At 42.0% G+C, this 23,500-nt stretch overlaps 1 protein-coding gene across 12 annotated transcripts in view; it reads right to left on the bottom strand.

Moving 5' to 3' along the window:
* map4l (microtubule associated protein 4 like) overlaps positions 1-23,500 on the bottom strand; it is a 99,901-nt gene that overhangs the window by 73,269 nt on the left and 3,132 nt on the right. For 10 of the 12 annotated variants that reach the window (XM_054768343.1, XM_054768351.1, XM_054768348.1 and 7 more), the window contains exons 2-3: positions 7,209-7,408; positions 810-896 (exon numbers count right to left, since the gene is read on the bottom strand). In XM_054768343.1, coding sequence (XP_054624318.1) covers positions 810-896; positions 7,209-7,398 — 277 coding nt within the window. In that variant the 5' untranslated portion in view covers positions 7,399-7,408. The remainder of the gene's footprint in view (positions 1-809; positions 897-7,208; positions 7,409-23,500) is intronic. The other 2 variants (XM_054768345.1, XM_054768353.1) reach the window with 2 other exon arrangements.

Genomic DNA, 23,500 nt, shown 5'->3' with positions numbered 1-23,500 from the left:
TTTTCACTCTGTGATGCGGGACCTCATGTCTTCATGCAGTGTTAAGGTAGCGTCATGTAAGCCAATGTCTCGGTCTTTTGTTGTTTTTCTGCTTCATAGAACTGAAGTGAAATCAAATGTCGTTTTCAACGGTGGTGGAGGTTCCTTGCAAGGTGGGGGCTGTAATCCTGCAAATGGAGCTGAAGAGTAGGTCAGGGTTGATTGTGTCCTTACTGCAGGCAGATTCTTATCCATCATGCAGGACCATCTGGGAGGCGCATGATTGGCCACAAATGTATTTGGCCAAGGAAGGAGAATGACCCTAAACATACAGCCAAGGTCATTAAGAACTATCTGCAACGTAAAGAAGAACAAGAAGTCCTGGAAGTGATGGCATGGCCCCCACATCCTGTTCTCTTTGGCACCACAACAACATCAAAATGTACTTTTTTCCTAAATGTTTTGGTGACTCCTGGAGGCCACGGCCCCGTGGCATCGGCCTGTACTGCCTAACGGGCACGCCGGCTCTGTGGATCATCTTCCAATATCACTGATTAGTGGCGAGCAGCTGTACGTTTTACACTTGAAAGGTGTTTAATGAGCAGGTGAGGAATATTTAGGGATTAGACCTGGTTTGTGTCGCCAGTGAACAATGGCAATTAAAGAGAGAAGGGCAGGCGTGGTTAAATCGAATGGAACGATTACAACGTTCACTTTTATTGATCCAAAATCAGCCGACAGCACCAACGTCCGTGTGAGACATGTGTCGAAAATAGCCATTTTTATGGTTGATATCAATAACTGGCTTTATTTGCAATCCCCAAACTCACCAGACAGGTAGTCAGAGGTGAATGCTGGTTGTCCAGGTGGGTTTTGACGTCCACCTGTTTGCATCATTGGTGACATCATCCCAGGCCCTGAAGGGATAAAAACACACATCATGAAGAAAGACGACATGCCGACATTCCATGGAACACTGGGGTGTCCAAAGTGCGGCCCCGGAGCCATTTCTTTTTTTATTGGCCCACTGACACGCTCTAAACATTTTTTTTAATTAAAAAAAACAGCAAAAATGGAAAAATCAGCAATATTACAAAATAAAGTCAAAATATGCAAAGAAAAAGGATGTAATCTAACGAGAAACAGACTTCATTTTACACACACAACATTGTAATCTTCTGTTTTTTTCCTGAAGTCGGAATATCATGAGAAACAAACAAAACAATAAATAAAGTTGGAATTTTTGGAAAATTTGCTTGTGGAAAAAGTTCTAATGTTACGAGAATAAAGTCACAATATTACAGGAGCAAAGTCAGAATTTACAAGAAGAAAATTGAAATAGTTTGAAAATTAAAAAACAAAAACTGCTGTAATTTTTTTTTTTATGAAATAGTCAAAATATGAAGAGAAAAAAAACTTAACTGGTGTAAAACAAAATGTCATTTTCGTAGCACAGAGTTGGAATATTAAAAAAAAAAACATTTTTAAAGTCAGAATATTATGTGAAACAAACAAAACAAAATAAGGTTGTCATTTTTGGAAAATTACACTGCAGCGAATGTTAGAATATTATGGAAATAAAGTCAAAATATGATGGGAATAATATATATTATATATTATAATTATTATATTATTATATAATGCTTATATAATGCTTCAAGAAGAAAATAGTTAAGAATCATTTATTTAAAAAAAAGAGAAATAAACAGCTGTAACTTTACGAGAATAAAATCTAAATATTAAGAGAAAAAAAGTCATTCTGACAAGAAAAAAGGCTAAATTTAAAGAAATAATAAATGAGGTACAACTAATGCCATTTTAGGAACAGAGTTGAAAAACAAAACAAAATAAGGTTTTTGTAAAATTAGGTTGTGGAAAAAGTTATAATATTATGGAACTAAAGTCATAATATTATGAGGGAAAATAAAAGAAGAAAGTTGAAAAATCTGGAAAATTGACAAAAACACAAAAACAGAAATTTGACGACAACAAACTCATATAAAGTGAATTAAGGTCATTTTTTGGAAACTTAGGTTGTAGAAAAAGTTGTAATATTATGAGAATAAAGTTGAAATATGGGAATAAAGTCATAATATCATGAAAAGAAAATCTACAAGAAGAAAGTCAACAAATACCTGGAAAATGGCCAAAAAAACAACAATTAAAAAAGCTGCAATTGTACAGGAATGAAGTCAAAAATATTTTTTAAAGTCATTTTGACAAGAAAAAATGCGCAATTTTACAAGAATAAACTCGTAATATTATGAAAAAATAATGTCATTTTAGGAGCAGAGACTTGAAACACTGAAGAAAAAATGTGTTGTTTTAAGCGTCGTAATATGACGACAAACAAAATAAAGTTGTCATTTTAGGAAAATTAGGTTGGGGAAAAAAGTTATTATGTCATGGGAATAAAGTCATAATATTACGGGAAGAAAATGTACAAAGATTATTTCAGAAGAAAGCTGAAAAAAATGAGGACGTTGATGGTAGTACTGGGCTTTTTTACCTCCTGTATGTGACAAACTTTATGAAATATATACAGTATACCTTCTTAGCATATCATGTTGGATCCTTTCCTTTTTCACCCCTGCTGGATAAACCTTTGGCTAGCCCTGGTCCCGCCCACCCACCAAAAGTCAGCAAGCGAGTAGCATGAGCGGGCTTCCTGTCCTTCACCAGCCCGTCACCCCCGCCCACCAAGCTAATCAAGGGGCAACATTTACTCATCGCCATCAGTGTGCTTCATTTCAGTTCTCCTTGCTGAGCACCGCCCCCCAAGAACCAAACGTCACTCAAACGTTTCACTTAAACGGCTGCACCAGCCAGCAAGTCTCTCTCTCTCTCTCTTTCTGTCTCTCTCATCATGCGAGTGTCTGTGCGTGTTTGACGATGATGCAAGCAGGCAAAACATGTCGCCGTCGGGTTGATCGGCATGGTTACACCGTAAGAGGACGACGGCATCTGTGGTTCCTTGGGCCACACTTGCTTTTGGCAACAGTATCTTAGAGAATCGTGTGCGTGTGTGCGTGTGTGTGTGTGTGTGTGTGTGTGTGCGCCATGCAAGGACACTCCAATGACACTCACACAAATGGTAAAAGATAGATGTCTCGCCACCGACAGTCTCCATATGACGTGGTCATATGTTACGCTGTTGTAGGGGTGTCCTCTCATCCGAGAGGTCACAAAAGACCCCACAACAACATCCAAAGAAGTGCAGGCCTCACTTGCCTCAGTTAAGGTCAGTGTTCATGACTCCACCATAAGAAAGACACTGGACAAAAACGGCCTGCATGGCAGAGTTCCAAGACCAAAACCACTGCTGAACAAAAACAACATTAAGACTCGTCTCAATTTTGCCAGAAAACATCTTGATGATCCCCAAGACCTTTGGGAAAATACTCAAAAGTTGAACTTTTTGAAAGGTGTGTGTCCCATTACATCTGGCATTTCAGAAAAAGAACATCATAGCGAGAGTAAAATATGGTGGTGGTAGTGTGATGGTCTTCAGGACCTGAAGACTTGCTGTGATAAATGGAAGAAGGAGAATGTCCATCCATCTGTTGGTGACCTCAAGCTGAAAGCAACTTGGGTTCTGCAGCAGGACAATGATCCAAAACACACCAGCAAGTCCACCTCTGAATGGATGAAGACTTTGGAGTGGTCTAGTCCAAGTCCTGACCTGAATCCTATTGAGATGCTGTGGCATGACCTTCAAAAGGAAAAGCCTCCAATGTGGCTGAATGACAACAATTCTGCTAAATTCCTCCCCAGCGCTGGAAGAGACTCATTGCAAGTTGATTGCAGTTGTTGCTGCTAAGGGGGGGCCAACCACTTATTAGCTTTAGGGGGCCACCACTTCTTCACACAGGGACATGTAGCTTTGGATGTTTTCTCCCTTCATAATAAAAAGCCAAACACTTTTTCAGACCACTATACATCCAATTGTGGCGCCCCCTGGAGGCCACAGCGCCCTTAGCGTCTGCCTGTACTGTACTGCCTGACAGGCCAGCCGGTTGTGCGTTCACTGTGACGGGGTAGACGCCATCTTTCACTCAGCTTTTCTTTACTGCCAGGTAAGTTTAGTCTGATGCAAGAAGCTCGGTTTGGACAGAAAACAAGCACCGTGATAATCGACTTAGCTGAAGGTCAGTTTAGCATCTTACGAAATACTGCAGTACACGCCCACCCCACACTGCGGGGATGTATTTTTGGGGCGGTACCCTACTCTGGAAGCTTTTTACTCGTGGAATAAATGTGAAGAGAGCTTTCAGCTTAGTGATGCAGAAGCACAGTTGGGTTTCAAAGAAGGAGTGTGACCTTGAGGCTTGCCACTGACTGCAGTCCTCAGAGGCCTGACTGCTGTCCAGCTGTGCCGCCTCCACGCACGAGCTCATCATCGTGTCGTTTATGCGGTGGAAGCTTGGTCGGTTAGCTTGGTTAGCGTCACTACAGTCGTCCCTCGTTTACGGCGGCTTTACGTCGATTAGAAGCTCTAAATGTCGGCTTTGGTTATTTTTTTCCAATGAATCGCCGGCCCTGGTGAGAACCATCCCATGCCAACAAAACCACTCACTTTCATGAAGGCTACAGTACGCGAGCCCATCGCAAAGCCAACAGAAGCAAACTCTAAAATGACTTACTACGTCAAACTAGTCATTAGCCTCGCAACGTCAAAGCCGTCAATCACCTTTCAGCATATCTGCTCAACTCAGCACACTTACGAAGCCGTCGTACTTATTCCTTCTGACAGCTTAGGACAAAGTGTGTGCGTGTGCGTGTAAAAGGACCTCACTCGGACAGCGTGGATGCAAGGGTGCTGATGTTGAAGCTCCACTGTGCTGCAGCCGCTTGTGACAGCAGGGAATAATTCATGCCGTTGGCCGAGGTGCTACCAAAGGCCAACATGTTTGATTTGAAAGTACTTCTACTACAATACTACTGCACCTGACTGTCAACGCTGCCCACGGGCTGCTGTTTATTTATTTTATTGGCCTGCAGCACATTCGGAAATATAATATTCAAAAAATATTATTTAACAAAAAAACAGCAAAAAAAAGAAAACAATTACAACAATCAAGTCGAAATGTTAAGAGAATAAAGTTGTAACGTAACAAAGTTGTAATTTTGCGAGACTGACATTGTACTATTATGAGAAACAAACAACGACTCCGAAAGTTGTCAATTTTGGAAGATGAGTTGCGGAAAGAGTTAGACTTTTATGAGAACAACATGGTGATATTTAGTAGCATAAAGTTGAAATACAATGAAAACAGAATATAATACAACTATTTGAGATGAATAAGATGGATAAAGTATCTCTCGCTCGATTAAAGGAAAAGAAGTTGTAATATTATGAGAAACAATACAAGTTGTCATTTTTGGAGAACAATTTACGAGAATAAAGTCCAAACATTGTGGGGATAAACTCAATAAAAGTTAAAATTCAAAACAAAAACATCAGAAATGGAAAAAAACAACAGCTGTTCACGAGATCAAAGTCAAAATATGAAGAGGAAAAAAAGTCCTAATTTAACGAGAGAACAAAACGCAATTTTACAAGCATAAATTCGTAATAGTACGAGGAATAATTATGTCATTTTAGTAGCCTAGAAGGAAAAGATGAAATATAAAATACTTTATTTGTTTTTAATCGGAATATGATGAGAAACTAACAGTACAAAGTTGTCATTTTTGTAGAAGAAGTTGTAATATTAACACCGAAGTTTGTACTAAAAAGAGGCTTTTTCACGTCGATCACAAAGGCCAGACGCACCCTTCAAAAAGTACTTCTATTAATACTACTAATAATAATACTTAGCATACCTACGTGCGTAGAGTTGAAATATGAAAGGAAAAATAATAATTTCATTCAGATAAACAAAAGAAAATAAAGTTGTCATTTTTGGAAAATTAGGTTGGGGAAAAATGACAAGAAGAGAACAAAGTCAAACTATTACAAGAATAAAGTCATAGTATTACAAAAAGAAAGTTGAAATATTTGGAAACTTAAAAAAACAACAACCAGCAGAAACGGAAAAAAAAGAGCTGTAATTTCCAAGAATAAAGTCCAAATATTCAGAGGAAAAAGTTCTACTCTGACAAGAAAAAAGAATAAAATTGTACCATTATTAGGACAAATAATGTCATTTTAGTAGCACAGCATTACAATGTTAAAGATGCAAGATATTATTGTTTACACGTCGTAATATTAAGACGAACACAACAACATAAAGTCATTTTGGGGGAAATGATAATATGGGAAACTATTGCAAGAATAGCTGTCGGAGTGTAGCGTGCAGGAGGTTACGCATTGAAGGGAAACTTTAACGCGTGCACATGCGTGCACACACACACACACACACACACACACACACACACACAGTTGAGTTCCAAATGTGAAAATTGTAAATAGGTGATGGTGTTATATTTGTAAATCAATTGTTATTTTGAGGTAAAACAACCCGTTTTTGTGCTGTCTATGTTGGTACAGTTGTTTCGATATTTTGCCTGACAAAAACTAAGCAAAATCCTCAGGGGTGCTATCACTCAGGTAAACAAACATGGCGGCGCACGAGACAGAGGATGTTTACAGTGATTAAGGAAGAAACATTTGGAGAGGAAATAGATCATGTGAAGAACATGGACTTAAGCCTTAAGACATGGAGATGAAGATTGGTCGCCTTCAAAACACAGAGTGGTGTAAATACGTGGAAATGACTCCAAGGTTGCATATCTTTCCATTATTGTTTTACGTAATGTGCGTAAAGGGGTCTTCATAGGCTGTTTTCTTTCATATTTCATCAGTATCGCACCCGCCCCCCACAGTAAACAAACATATGGCTGTGAAAAGGTGTTTCTATAACACGTACAATGCTTTACAGCGTTGTCGCTATCATGGAATCGTGTTTAGAAGACATGACTTCCTGTTCTGTGGAAACTTTGACGACGTTGTTATTGTCTTTTGTTTCCTTTTTTCTTTTAACATTTTGACTTTATTCTTAGAAAGTTATTGCTAATTTTTCACATTTTTGCTGCTGTTGTTGTTAAGTTATATTTTTGGCAAGTGCCGCAGTCCACAAATGGTCCCCAGGCCGCACTTTGGACATCCCTACCCTAGTGCTTGTGGCCCTAAACAAGCGCATGGAGTGTTCGGCCTGCCAGCAACTCCATTGTTAAAAGCGTCAACAGCAGTCGAAAACATCATCAAAAGGTTTGTCGCGACTCACCGCTCTTGGTGTCCTTCCCGTCCAGTAAAGGTCGGTAGTCACTCTTGGACATTTTCTCTCCCACCTTGTCGTCGTAGCTCTCTTTCTCCAGTGCGCTCATAAAGTCCCTCTTCAGCAAAGCATCGGCAGGGGCTCCACCCGGGACAGCACCTCCACCCCCACCCAGAGCGTCTCTCAGGCTCAGGTCCATCGTTCTCTAACTGGACAAATGAGAGACAGATCAAAAGTTTTGCTTCTTTTACTCAGAATGGATCACTTTCACCGTCCGACAGCACTTTCTTAACATGCGTGTGAATATTCTCAGGGCGCTCAGGTTGTCTTAGACGAGCGGGCTTCATCAGCTCATGCTCAACGACTAGGCGGGACGACTCTGGTCTGACTCGATAGGACAGTTCTAGTCTGAGGGGTTGGTGAGGGATCCAAAGTATTTATCCTCTAAAAAAGTAGAGGCACGCCCAGACAAGAACGTCCATCCCAATGACAGTCATTTTTCATTGCAACGACAGTCGTTCATCTTAAGCAGGGACGTCCCTCGGCACGTTCATTTCAAATATTAAGAGAGTAAAGTCATAATATTCAGCAAAAACAAGTTGAAATGTTAAAAGTCCCAACATGAGAACCAAACACAACAAAGAATTAGGGTCTTATCATTAACGGAATCGCAGAATTGAACAATAAAAACAGAATCTGCGGTTAAATGCGGAATCGCATTTCATCGGAAGGAACGTTAGTGTGGGGAAATATCTACCCAGCGGACCGCTCAGTCATAGTGGCATGTCCTCACAAACACTAACCGGCCCCCCCTCCCGAACTAAACATGTCGAGGTGGCAACCGGAAACATCGGCAAAGTCGGCAAAAAAAGGTTGGTACTTTTACTTGTCACCGAGTGTGAGCTGGCGTACAGCAATAGCCAGTATAAGCTAGCAGGGTTAGCTTAGTTTAGCGGCGCGTGCTAGTGCGGCTGTGTGTGTGTGTGTGTGTGTGTGTGTGCCACTCAGGCTAGCGCTTGTTAACGTGAGCCAGCATTTTAGGTTGGCTGCTGACTCCGTGCAGGTTGTGTGTCAAATAAGGACGACAGGCACGGCTGCAAGAGGCACTCGGATTTACAGTCAAAAAACACTTTTTCAGCACACACCACACTTCCCGCCTTCGAAATAAGAGCACCGCACATCCTGTCTAATAGTGCTAATAAAATAAGGGTGTCAGAAAAAATAGCTTACATTAACTCATTCAATAACAAAGATGTATTTATATGTTTTTTTTAAACCCCAACGCCCAATCCCAAAGACATATTTATACGTATTTTACCTTTTTTTGCGCAAGAGGCAAAAAGAGGTGATGACAACTCAGCACCACTGTGGCGCAATCGGCCACTAGGTGGCAGAAGTGCATGTGATGACACAGGAAACACAGAAGACAGGAAGAGGAGAACATGGAGGAGTGTAGTGTAGAAAGTTACCTTTGGAGGGAAATTTTAAAACATGCGCGCACACACACACACACACACACACACACACACACACGCGGGCGCACACGCACACATGTACGCACACACATATTGAGTTCCAAATGTGAAAATTGTAAATAGTTGGTGTTATATTTGTACATAAATTGTTATTGTGATGTTTTTTGTGTTGTTTATGTTGGTATAGTTGTTTAGATATTTGAGCTGTCACAAAATCAAAACATATTTGTGTCAAAAGTTATGCTTGAAGTGTATCTTTTCACAAAAAGCTGGTATATTCCCTGTTTTAGTTGGGAACTGATATTTTCCTCTACTGCTGATTACTATACCACCTGAGCCATGCCATCCCCTTTGGAACCCAAAACACGCAGATGAAACACACGCATACATGCATCATAATTATCAACCTGTTTTTGTTTTGTTCTTTTAATCGTTCGATTAATCGAATAATCGATTGTGACAGCTATGACAATCATTGATGTCCTGATACTTAAAGCATAGTTCTGTTTTTCTTCCCTGCTGTGTCGATGCTCCAGCACAACAAGTGGTTATTGTCTTGCAACTAAACCAAAAACATCCACACAAACGCGCGCACGCACGCACGCACACAAAATGGCCAGCAGCCAGCGTGCGGGCCTGCGGGAGTAGCGGCAGGGAACTGTGGGCCGTTGTCCCAAGGAAAGGACACAGTACAGTGGAAACCATTCTCCACTAGTTTCGCTTTGCTTCCCTCTTCTAAGGCTACCAATGAATAAGCAATTTCATTATTTTATCAGTCCTAAACAGGAAACTCCTAATCTCCATCACACCCTGAGTGTATTAGTGTCCAAAATTCATCGCTTTGTTGGAGCACTTTCATAATCCAAAATATTCACTGGCCTGAATTGTGAGCTCTTTCCTTGCCTTTCACCAACCTCACGCACGTTTTGGTACTGTAACGTACACGTGTCAACACAACCAATAGCTACAGGACCTTTGACCCAACTTGTCACTGGCAGGACTGATGGAGATTCAAATGAATGACTGCTTTCAATAAAGTTTGCCCAGGCTAGTGAATTAAAATTCCAATGGAAAGCCTGATGCAACGCATTTGTCTCATTTCCAAAAAAGGTTACAGGGTCCCTGACATGATTCGTCAACTTTGCTTAAATATGTTCTATATTGTTTGGAATGATGTTCTACATTGTTCCAGTTTTGAAAGCAAACAGTACATTTGCAAAAATGACATTTATAGTCGATGGCGCCAGCCATGACGAGCTAGCTCTCGCTGTTCAGCCTCATTTCCGGAAGTGACGCGATAGGAGTAGTATCGCTCAGGTAAACAAACATAGCGGTGTACGGGACAGAGGATGTTTACAGTGATTTATAGCCAAGGTTTGAGCCATGTGTCAGTACTTTTGAAAGAGGGAGAAACATTTGGAGAGTAAATTGAGAACTTGCAGCACATGACTTAAAAACATGCATTTTAAATATCGCAGAATTGGCCAATAAAAACAGAATCTACTGTTAAACGTGTAATTTCGCGGAAATTGACATCATGTGAATGAAATGCTGTCATCGTGTCAAGAAGGACCGTTTTTGCGGGGAAGTATTTCCCTGCCAGACCACTCAGTCGTGGTGGGAAAAACGCCTCTCAGAGCGTGAATGGAAGCTAGCTGGGTTAGCTTAGTGTGTGTTCCTTTTAATGTAAGCAAGCGTTTTAACATGCCTGCTGATGACATTCAACTTTTGAGTGAAAAAAGACGAGCGGCACGTTTATTCAAGCTCCCAGCTCGTCTTAACCGTCATACAGGCATTTTCAACACACACAATAAACTTCCGGCCTTCATAATAAGAGCGCTACATCGTGTTGAATTGTGCAAACAAAATAAGGGTGTCTTGCATCACAATTGGAAATGCATCGCTGACTACGTCTTCCTTAACCAGGTAGGCCTGCCACGATAAATTGAACGAGAGAAAAAAAACAAGTCGATCATTTTGCTGGCCTCAATAAATTGACATGTGCATGCATGTGTTTGTTTTCCTCAGCTCGCTTTAGCACACAGGCTGGATGACAAGAGGGTTCACTCCGCATGTGTCTATGCGCATTGGTTCTATAGTGGAATGAACGGAGAGAGTCCCAGTACGTGGAGGCGGGGCTACTAGTGAGTGAGGGCTAGCAGTTAGCAAGCAAACGCTGATATGAATGAAGGCACAAAAGCCATGGTTTCTAAGCCAAATGCCACACCCCTGCGGAGGTGCAGCAGAGCTTTCGACCTGAGAGCCAGCGGTTACCAAGGCGTTTGGTCTGCAAAGTAAATAGAAACAAAACAGCGCAAAATGGTGCGCACTCGCAAAAGCAATGCAACCTTTCAATACGATTGAAAAAACAACATTTGGGGAAATGCTAAAAATGTTTGACAGGCTGGGAGAACGTACACGTACACGTCCCACATGTCACAAACAGCAGTTCCTGAACTGTATCACCCAGTGAAAGAAGAACATTCAGCAACATTTCATTTTACTCCGCCACCACAGATATGTGGTCCAGCTCAAATATGACCCCCTACATGAGTTTAACAATACACCACACTGTGTGTGTGTGTGTGTGTGTGTGTGTGTGTGTTTTCTCAACAGAGACAGAGTCTATTTTTTATTGCTTTTGTGTAAATTTGATTGTGATTTTTGTTTAAGTGCAATTTTTGCTAAAAGAAACTCAGTCCACTTTTTTTGTTTGATTTCTTATGTTGTTTGTTTGCTTAGTTTATTAAAAAGCTCTTGACATTCCAATTACAGAGTTAAATACTCCTGAGAAATTAAAGTTGGTTGCTTTTATACGATGTATTGCTCATACTCTTTATGCCATATATCTCACAAACAAAATGGTCTCAAAAAATGTTGTCAATAATATCGATAATTGGTGGGCCAATTATTGTCCAGCAAAATGTGTTTTCGTGGCAGGCCTACCTTTCCGGGAGGCATCTGGCTTGAACGTACAATTCCATGATAGCGACAAGGTTGTGAAGCATCATGCATGTTATGTAAACATCCTTTCACTGCAGCGGAGGCGACGGCAGCAAAATGTGAAATAAATCAGGCTAGAAAAACCCTTTCACGCTCATTCAGAAGCCAATTCCAAACAATAGCTGAAGGATACGCAACTCAGAGTAATTTATACTTTCCATTCTGTGTTTTGAAGGCGACCAATCTCCATCTCCATGTCTTAAGTCCATGTTCTAAAAGTTCTCTATTTCATCTCCAAATGTTTCTACAGCCTCAAAAACTACTGACGCATCGCCCAGATGTTGGCTACAATCACTGTAAACATCCTCGGTCTCGTACGCCGCCATGCTTGTTTACCTGAGTGATACTACTCCGATGCGTCACTTCCGGAAAATAGACTGGCCAGCAAGAGCTAGCTCATCATGGCTGGTGCCATCGACTGTAAAATGTCACTTATGTGAATTTAACGTTGGCTTTCCAAAATGGACCAATGTAGAACATCATTCCAAACAATATAGAACACATTTAAGCAAAGTTGATCAATCATGTCAGGGAGCCTATAAAATATGTCAATGGCTATGTCCACAGCAGAGGAGCCAAACCAGCCCTTATTATGAAATATTCATATTAAGCATAACGGTAAGACATACTCCAGTATACTGAAACTACCTCTGAAGTAGCCACAACACACATGACAATAACAATACTGTATGAGCAACAATTACATCTTTAAACACAATATCAGGCCCAAATATGATATTTAATTTTAATCTAGATTTATTTGATTTATATTCCATTAATAAGAAATTATTTGGTTAACTAAAATGTATTGATATTGAATCATCTAAAAAACCATCCAAAGTTGGTGTAGTGATCATGTTTTTTACATAACCAAGATACAAGATATGATATCCCAATGTACATCTTATGTTTACTGACTGGTGTTATGATGTAACTGCTGGCAAGCAAAATGCTTTTGTGACTGAGAGAGAGCGAGCGAGCGAGAGAGATGATGAGAAGTTGAGAGACAGCTGTTGAGCTCTGAGATTAAAAACTATCTCTGTACCCACAATCCCTTGCTTCCAGCATCCGCCACCTCTCCCTCTCGGAACCCGAGCTACATAATCATCTCATCCTCGTAAACACCGCGAGCGCTCACGCAACCACGCACGTAAATGTCAACACACACACACACACGCACACACACACACACACGCACACACACACACGCACACACACACACGCACACACACACACGCACACACACACACGCACACACACACACACAGCTCGCAAGCTTTGCAGGAGAGAAAGATCCATCACGTACGGTAGAATACAGGAGGTTTTCAGATTGGTATTTGTGCTCAGCTGAAACAGGGACAGCATGCATTTCATTTCTGTAAATGGGAGGGATGCTTTCTTACTGATATTCCACACACCAATTCCCCGTTTATGCCAGTTAATTGGTTCCAGACCCGACCGTGATAAGGGAAATTCCAAAAAGTAGGATTCCTTATTTATAAATGGAATATTTGGGTAGTTTGAGCATAGAAAACCTGTTTACCACCTTCCATAATTGCTTTTTATAATCACTCGAGCCCTCTAGACATGAAATAACACCCCTATAGTCACCTTTACACCCCTATTATCCAATATAGTACACATAATCAAAGAAAGCAACACATACCGTAAACATGACTTGTGCTTGTGAGTGTTGCTGTAAATGTGTTCCGGTGCCAGGGGCGCTGAGTAAGGGGCGGACAGGCAGTGACACTGGGGGTTCAGAGCTGAGTTTTAGCTTGGTGTGGGTTACAGCCGCAACAGTAGCCCTCGTTAGGGATTATCTTGCCTGTTGTGAGGTCATTTCAACTCGGGATGCTTCGATCGGGCTTTTATGACGCCGATACCGATAATCCACCAGTGAAATCGGCCGATACCGATATTGTGTAAGCGTTGAAATGTACTATTGTACTACTATCCTGCTTTAAGTCCACCACCCCTGCTTTAAGTCCACCACCATAGTGCCCGTACCCAAGAAGAGCAACGTGACCTGCTTGAATGACTATCGCCCTATAACACTCACTCCTATTGTTATGAAGTGCTTTGAAAGAATAGTCATGACCCACATCAAAAAGAGCATCCCGGCGGCAACTGTGGACCCTCTACAGTTTGCATATCGCCAGAACCGGTCCACGGATGATGCAGTCAACAGTGCCATCCACACAGCCCTTTCTCACCTACAGGGCCAGGACACATACGTCAGAATGCTATTTATAGACTATAGCTCTGCTTTTAATACAGTCAGCCCCCACAAACTCACAAATAAGCTCCTCACACTTGGCCTGTCACCCTCCCTCTGTAACTGGGTGTTTAACTTTCTAACAGGCAGGCCCCAGTCAGTCAGAGTCCACAATCGCACATCCAGCTCAAGAATTGTGAGCACCGGGACCCCACAGGGGTGTGTGCTGAGTCCACTCCTCTACACGCTCTTCACCTACGATTGCGTGGCCTCCCAGAACAACACCAGCATCATTAAATATGCGGATGACACTACAGTCATCGGACTGATCACTGGTGGTGTTGAAACATCATACAGAAGAGAGGTGGCGGACCTCATAGCTTGGTGTCGTGATAACAATCTCCTTCTCAATACAGATAAGACTAAAGAGATGATCATCGACCCAAGAACAAGGGAAAAGGAGCCACATAGACCCCTGTTTATTGATGAGACTGAGGTGGAGAGGGTGAAAACCTTCAAGTTCCTTGGCACACACATCAGCGAGGACCTCACCTGGTCTCACAACACCCAACAAATTCTGAAGAAGTCCCAAAGGAGACTGTACTTCCTGAGAAGACTGAGGAAATTTGGCATGTCCACCACAATCCTGAGTTGCTTCTACAGATGCACTATGGAAAGTGTCCTTACCGCCTCCATCACTGTTTGGTACGGTAACTGTACAACACGTGATAGGAAGGCACTCCAGCGGGTGATCAAGACCTCACAGAACATTGTTGGGGCAGCCCTCCCCTCACTGCAAGACATTTATAAAACTAGAGTCCTACGAAGAACACACAACCTCATCAAGGACAGCACACATCCACAACACTCATTATTCACACTCCTACCGTCAGGCAGACGCTACAGGAGTTTGAAGTCCAGGACCACAAGGCTGGCAAACAGCTTTTACCCACAGGCCATCAGGCTTCTCAACGAAGCACTCACACACGCCGCACGCAACACACACTCATAGCACTTTATTTATTTATTTGTATTATTTATTTGTATTCATGTCTCTTCTGTTTTTGTTGCTTAATTTATTGGTATTTATGTTTATGTGTTTATGTTTCTTATGTTCTTATTCTTTCTTGTGTTTTCTTTCTTTTCTTGGGAGAATGAACAGAATAAGATTTTCATTGCATGGTATAACTGCTGTTTTACCATGCACATGACAATAAAACTCTCTTGAATCTTGAATCTTGAATCTTGAATCTATTGGTTATATCAGTCTGTCAAGAAATATCAGTGTCTTGTGAGAGCTACTTTTACAAAATGAAAATGGCCAAGAGCTACTCATTTTTGTAACATTTATTTTCCTGGCTTATGTCAAGACAACCAAAGCGAATATGCTTGTTAGAAAATCAATCTTCACTCGCTAAATGTCCCGCATAAAACCTTGGTTAGGATCATCCAGAGTGCTGCTTGTAGAGAACATACATCTTTTATTTCTAGAAATCACAAATATTACAATCTGCTGATTTAGTACATTTTCAAAACAGCTAAAATTATGCATAAAGCCAACAATAAGCAATAAAAATGTCATGCAATACATTTCTACAAGAGAAAAACTCAACTTGAAACACGTGAACGGGTTGCGTAAAGAAGTCAAACAAAGCACCAAGATGAGCAAATTCAAGAAACAATACAAGCAGTTGATGTTTGCAAAATACCAGGAAGAAGAGTCTTCAACTTGTTATGTTTATTTGTATTTGTTATTATACTGATGATTATTCTATCATTATTATTTATTATGACTGTGAAAAATAACTGACATTGATATTACCACATTGATACATGACTCATCACTTATACAGGAAGAGAATAAATGTACTGCCAAGATGTACAACGGATGGGGGGTAGGATGAAATAGGCTTTGCTTCCTCCTACTCCTTTTGGACATGTGGGACTGTGAATTGAACTATGAGATGTATTCCACTGTAACTTGCATGCACGTTCAAATCTAATGAAATTAACCCATTACCATTACCAGAACATGAACAAAATGCTGGTATCCACAACTCACTCGTTTCTTTCTCCATTCTCATATTATTCACGGAAAACCTGAATGACAAGCAGGCCTGCAGGTGCCTCATGTGGTCGTGGGGGCTCCCATTGGTGCCCCCTGGGCTTTATGGTGTCAAAGGGGAGCCATGACAAAAGCATATTTGACTTTTTCAAAATTACCAGTGAAACTTAGAGGATCAGGCGCTTTCTGTAAGGAGAATTTGGATGCGAGATCAGCTTGATTGCACTCCAGTAGCACCCCCAGGCAGCCCAACCAACCCCATCAGTCCTCGGGTTATCCGCCTTATGGGCGGGCCGTGCGCCCGGCAGGGGGCGGCCGGCTGCACTGGTGGGCAACACATTTGCCATCTAGAGCGAAATGTCAACAGCAGCTGCGTTTCCTCCTCTGAACTACTTTGACATCCCCGCATTCCCTCCACATCCGACAGCCAATCAAAACCATGGGAGACTCGTACAGTTCGCTCTGGATGTGGGTGCGTCGCTCGCCGGTGTGGCTGGTCGCAGCCGCTCGTCGCCTCGCGTGCGCGTGCCCACCTGCACGTTGGCGGTGGGCTTCGCTGATCGCGGCCGTTTGTCGCCTCCCGCACACGTGGCCGCTACTTTTAGCTGCCGCCCGACCGATGATCACATCGCGAGCCTCAATAACTCACCACACCCTAGTACTCACCCCAAATACATTTTCCGTTGCATGTTTTGCAAGGTGCAAAATTTCTATCACTCTCACGACAACAGGTAAGTCCCACACGGCAGCCATGCTTGTTTTGCCTTGGTGGAGGGAAAGTGGGCGGGAGATGGTCGCTATAGGCCGGATGCTGCAATAAAAATGGCCGCTACTAAAGGGATTGAATTTTGGAAACCGGCTGGCATTGAATGAGTTAATCGTAACACAAAGTTTTGTCTTTAAAGGGGACCTATTATACTCATTTTTGGGCCTTTGTATGGAGTTGTGGACTCCTACAGAGCAGCTACGCATGATAACCCACACTGAAAGCTTTCTAGAGCTTGCAGACTCTGCACCTCTTCCTGCAGTGTTTCCTGCCTCTCGCATTGGAAAGGCATCGGACTTCGGCAACAGTTTGGCGGATAGCCCGGCTGATATCATATGTCATGAGCCAAGTGACATTGTTACTTGTGGCATCAGAGGAAACCAAGCTCATGCTACGGTCAACATGGCTGACATAAACATGTTCTTATTGGACCAACAGATCAAGTACATTTCCACTGCAGGCTTTTCGTGGGTGTCCTCTCGGCTGACAGTAGCAAGCATGAGGTTTGGCTGCCCCAGAAAGCAAACAGGCAAGCCACAGGTCAGTGATGAGTCATTGTACAACATCCCGGGCTGAGCTGGTGATGTAACAGCAATGAATAGAGAGGTTAGTGGCCCTGAGGAGTAACTCCTTCCTGCTCTCATGGGATTATATTAGCATAGAAAGAAGCATGGGAATCATGTGTGTTGGTGTACATAGGCCGCATCACTGCTCTATATGCATATATGCATACATGCAATGGATTATACGTCACATTTAGCAGCAGTCATGATGGAGCTATCATCACAGCACCGCTCCCGACAACATTCAGTTCACAAGAGAAGACCGAGCCAGAGGGAGGGGGCAATGTTTACACCAACAAGGACACACACTAAAGCTACAAAAGGCTAAAATACAGTAAGTCCATTTTTTTCATGTGTATGTAAACAATAAAACGCTTTACTTTAATAAATGTCAGAATGTTGTGGAAGAAGACGCTTTTAACACATGACATGATGCCCGTGCGTAGAAACGTAGCAGACATTTTAAAAGGAAAAGTGCTTTTTTTTTTTTTTTTTTAAATTTTGCTCATCCTCCACCATCCTTTTGTGACTTGAACACACATCTTTTTGTCCGTGTGTTCTAAAGATATGAAGACAGATAAAAGAGGCAACTAAAAATGCACGTAATGGGACGCACCTATTCCGCCTATAAAGCCTTCTGAAAAAAAACTTCAAAAAAAGGCTCCGTTTCTATAATGTGAGCTGCATATGAAGCACATTGTTATGATTATTCTTAACATTGTTACGCCGAAGAACTACCTTACTGGTGTAGTGACACCTCGCCACACCACAGCAGCTAGCTACTAGCTGGCTAGCAACTAGCTTCAGCACACACTAGCCAAAGGTAACGCTACATATTGGAGCTGCCGACACTGCTGCTGTGTTTTTGTTTTTGATGCTAGGTGTAGCGTTCCTTTCTATGTTGCTATGTGACATCAATGCACCCAGGAAGGAAGTTCCCAAAATACTACAAGTATTCCATGTTATCATGAATGTACCTGTGACTACACGCTCAGCATGGATAGAAAACCATCAAACCTTGTTGGAGCTTTTTGGAGGTGTTTTCATAGCAGCCTTTCTAGGCGCAATAGGTGTGCCCCATTCCGCACATTAATTACTTGCCTCTTTTTGCCTGTTTTTGTATCTTTAGAACGCACAGAAAAGAGAAAGACGTGGGCAACTTTTCCTTTAACACCGAAACTTCATTTTGTGTTCACAAATGCCTGAAAATAGACTGAAAAACATACATGTGTATTTAGTTAGTCAGTGGCTGACGCAGCAGCTACAATCTCCAAACTAGACATAATTACATATTATTATTATTATATTATTAGAATATTATTATTAAGTGAATTTCCACAAAGTAGGATTTAATATTAATAAAAAGGGAATGTTTTGGTAGAGCATAGAAAACTTGTTTATGACCTAAATACACTTTTAACCTTATTGGAGCCCTCTAGTCATGAAATAACACCCCTATAGTCACCTTTACACTCATATTACCCAATATAGTATACATAATGAGAAAATAAGATATGATGAGTATAGAAAACCTGTTTACAATGTTCTAAAAACACTTTTTACCATTATTAGAGCCTTTTAGACATGAAATAACACCCCTATAGTCACCTTTACACTCCTATTACCCAATGTAGTAGACAAAAGAAAATAAAGACATAAGACATAGTAAACCTGTTTACAACCTTCTAAATACGCTTTAACATGATTAGAGCCCTCGAGACATAACATAACACCCCTATAGTCACCTTTACACTCATATTACCCAATATAGTATACATAATGAGAAAATAAGATATGATGAGTATAGAAAACCTGTTTACAATGTTCTAAAAACACTTTTTACCATTATTAGAGCCTTTTAGACATGAAATAACACCCCTATAGTCACCTTTACACTCCTATTACCCAATGTAGCAGACAAAAGAAAATAAAGACATAAGACATAGCAAACCTGTTTACAACCTTCTAAATACGCTTTAACATGATTAGAGCCCTCGAGACATAACATAACACCCCTATAGTCACCTTTACACTCCTATAACTCAATATAGTAGACATAAGAGAAAATAAGACACATTAAGCATAGAAAACCAGTTTACAACTTTCTAAATATGTTTTTAACCTTATTAGAGCACTCTAGACATGAAATAACACCCCTATAGTCACCTTTATACTCCTATTACCCAGTATAGTAGACATAAGAGAAAATAAGACAGAAATCCTGTCTACAACCTTCTAAATAAAAATTTTAAAAACATTATTAGAGCCCTCTAGACATGAACTAACATCCCTAAAGTCACCTTTACACTCCTATTACCTAATATAGTAGACGTAATAGACAGTGGCTCAGGAGGTACAGCAGAAACCGACAGGCAGCGCATGTTCAATTGCAGTGGAACCTCAGTTAGCATCCATTGCTTCTTAGGAGAAAATCTGAACTATTTTCACATTTGGAACAGAACTGTGTGTGCACGCGTGTGTGTGTGTGTGTGTATGCTTTAAAAGTTCCCTACAATGCATAACCTTCTGCACCTTCCATACTCTCTCACTTCCTCCTTCCTGACATGTGTGATCCTTCCAGTCACATGATCCCTGCCGAGCTCTTATCCAATGCACTTCTGCCACCTTGTGGCCGTTTTTATGGCTTAAACTAATGTGAAATGAAATGCAATAGTGGAGAGTTGCATCACCACCTCTTTTTTGCTTTGCGTGCAAAACAACGTAAAAGACGTAAAAATGTGTTGTTGGGATGGGGCGTTGGGGTTTATAAAAACGTACAAATCCTTTGGTATTGAATGAGTCCATGATGCTACCGAGGTTCCACTGTGTGTGTGTGTGTGTGTGTATACAAGTCACACCTAGCTATAAGTTGCAGTAGCAGTCTAACAAAAACCCAAAAAATCTTCCTTTCCAAACATAATGATGCTGGGTTTTGGTTATTTCTGTCAGAGCTGTGAATGTATAATTGTTTGAAGTTTGCAGTGTTAGTAGAAACGCACCAATAATTTGTCTTCCCCTAAAAAAGGCGGCATGACATCTGCCGTATGAATAGCGAATCCTCCAAACGACCTCAAACGACTTTGACCTCCAACAACCAACTCTTGGACAGGAAAACATTTTGCTTATGCACTGATCATGAAAAACATGCAGGGCTGCTCAGAAAATGACCAGGATGACTCAGCACCTCCTCAGTGTTGCTTCCTTGACAGGCACAAGCTCTGACACACACACACACACACACACACACACACAAGTGTAGATTACTTGTGACAGTACAGTACATTGTCACTCTGCACACACTCGTCAAAAAGGTGCAGAGATCTTAAGATTTGTCGATGTATTTGTACGATAAGGACTTTAAGATCAAGGCACAGGTCTGAGTGAGAAATAAGACCTCTCAATATGAACCAACTAAAACCATGACACAATTGGTCAAATTCCGAATTGCACTATTGCACTACAAAAAAAACGTTTGACTTTCGAGGCTCCACAATAAGTATTTGTATAAATATTGGTCACCAACCTTTCTGAGCCCAAGATCCCTGGTCTCTTGGCCATGAACTGGGGCAAGATTAACCGCATCAGTTCTGTTTTAGGACTAGGTGGATCAATCCGTAAATGCGCATAGATACCTGGGGCATGAATGTTAACGATGCATGCATCAGTCATCTCAAAGCTGTGGTGGGGGTGGGTTTCAGTGAGAATCCGACCTGGGTACAACCACTACCCCGCCGGATGCGGCGGTTGCTCAAATGGTGTGTGAGAGGAGAGGGGGGGCTACTGTTGCGGCTGGACCTGGTCGATACGTGACAGTCAGTCTTTACTATCCAAGTTGCCGAAACTTGAGGATTTGTTTGTAGGCGAACCTCACGCAGTGTTTGTTGCTTGTGGGGCGAGCGTGTGCTCTGGGCTGGGGTTTGCGGGCTGCTTGCCTGGAGAGCAGCGAGGTATACGGACATGTTCAGGGGTCACATTGTGTGCCTGTGGGTTACTCTCCGGGAGGGGAGTGCACTCATGATGCATTTATTTTTCCCAATATTTTCGGGATGGACCGGCAAAGTCCGAAAAATCTGGTCAATTGCGATCGACAGGTTGGCGACCCCTATTTTACAGAATCAGGATTTTGGGGGCCGATTACAGATTATTAAGTTTGAATACACTGATGACCGATCCAATCAGGATGATGATGATGATGATGATGATGATGATGATGATGATTATGATCTGAGAGGCTGGGACAATACCTCTCGGGTGGGCTGTGCATGTCTCTGGCTTCTGAGTCCTGGGTCAGCGGACCTGGGTCGGGTTCCCTTGCCTTTCTCTGCCAAGGGGCAGTTCCCCAGGGGTGGCTTTTACGTTCTGCTGCAGGCCCCCTGGTGTGTCAGGCTTGGGGCTGTCATCGTGTAAGCTAATCATTTTTTTCTTCTTCTTCTCTCCTTGTCCATCCCCAGGTTCTACAAACAGGTTCTCCAACAAGATCCCAGCTGCACCATATTTTTATCTGGCCCAACCAGCACGACACAATCAGGCGATGAAGATGACATCACTCTTCTCTCTCCCTGTTCATCCCCAGGGTCCCCCATTCAGACGCCAATCTTAGCCAAAGTCATCATGACCGTGGCTGTCTTCTGTCATTGTGTCGCCTCTTAAATCATGCACTGCTCAGTGGCCAGTCATTGTGCTTGAGTTCTCTCTAGTTTTTAAGGAAACTAACTCAATGTAACAGTAATTGGAGGCTATAAATAGCCCATAGGTGTGAAATTAGGCAGCGTCATCATGTGGACTTAAGAGTTATGTAAGATCTTAGTGATTGTCTTTTAGGGACAATACAGCTGTTGGATCATGTGCGTGTTTTACTCCCTGTCCCTGCCTGATACACTGCCACACTGAATGAGGGGGGCACGTTTCCTGTAGACGCAACCTACTAAAACAGACACAGCAGTCTGTGAGAAAGCCTTCAGTGTAGTTTTATTGGCTCCCCACGTGCTCTAATGCATGACGCTGTCTGGCTCCATGGAAGATGAGCAGAAACTGGGGGCTGTCCCAGACTCGATGACCTCAAGCCTGCCTTCCTGTCCACTGGACTGCTAATCTGGAAGGGATTGAATGTAATCTCACCAATCCCCATGGCAGAAATTATACACCATCATCATCATCATCATCTCAATAGACATACTGTACATCTCCACCATACTTGGAGCGTATTGCATGCGTAGTTTCCATCATAAATGACAGCGGGACCAAAAAAAACTACGTAGCTGTCGGTGCCTCTTTTGGGCGCCACCTGAATGCAAACTCAGCCACCTGCAACAAGTGCTTAACAAGTGATATTGTGAAGTACCGTTTTACGAGTAATGCAACGTCCCGACGAGGCCTGACACGATTATCAATAAATCGCACGATAAATAAAAACCAACTCGATCATTTTGCCAGCCGCGATAAATTGACATGTTCAAGCGTGTTTGTTGCCGACAAAGAGCGCTGCGAGCGAACCTGGGGAGGAGTGACAAGCAAGCGAAAGCAAATGGGCGATTCTCCTGCAAGAGCGACCAGTGAAAGAGTATTCACAGGCGTACTGGTGACGGCGCAGTGACTTTCGAGGATGACGACGCACACACTACAGTGCTTTGAAGCCATATCCATTATATACCCGTATAAATTCTTCAATAATAAGAAAATGACTTCTAGCGATATACTGTAAATGATCATTTCAAACTGAAATTGACAAAATTTCTAATTGCATTGGCGCCTCCCATGTACCACCAGCACGGTCCAGCGGTGGCAGAAAGCAGAGCAAACAACAAAAACAACCAAAAGACAGAAAATGAACATGGCTGAAGGCGGAGGAGAAGCGGAGACCATAGACGAAGGAACTGTTGCTAACAGGGAGGTACCTCAAACACGGAAGTGGTTTGCTTCGGATAGAGCAGATGTCTGTCGTACAGACATGTGGAGTAGCCGAGCGACTCAGCCATATATTAGCCTCGCGGTCCACTACATCACCAGCGACTGGACTTTGAAGTCATACTGTCTCCAGACAAGTTTTTTTTATGATACATCCCACAAATATCCTGGTACATGCTAAGGTCCATATCGCCCAGCCCTAATAGCCATGTAGCAGTGCAGCACTACAAAATAAAAGCCTAAAAAATCTTTTTTACTTAAAACAATGTTAATATATTGTATGAATATGCTACATAGATAAATATGT

This window comes from Dunckerocampus dactyliophorus, chromosome 2 (genome assembly GCF_027744805.1).
Source record: "Dunckerocampus dactyliophorus isolate RoL2022-P2 chromosome 2, RoL_Ddac_1.1, whole genome shotgun sequence".
Lineage (NCBI taxonomy): Eukaryota > Metazoa > Chordata > Actinopteri > Syngnathiformes > Syngnathidae > Dunckerocampus > Dunckerocampus dactyliophorus.
Note: the sequence above shows the minus strand (reverse complement) of the source record. Positions and strands in the feature narration are given on the sequence as shown.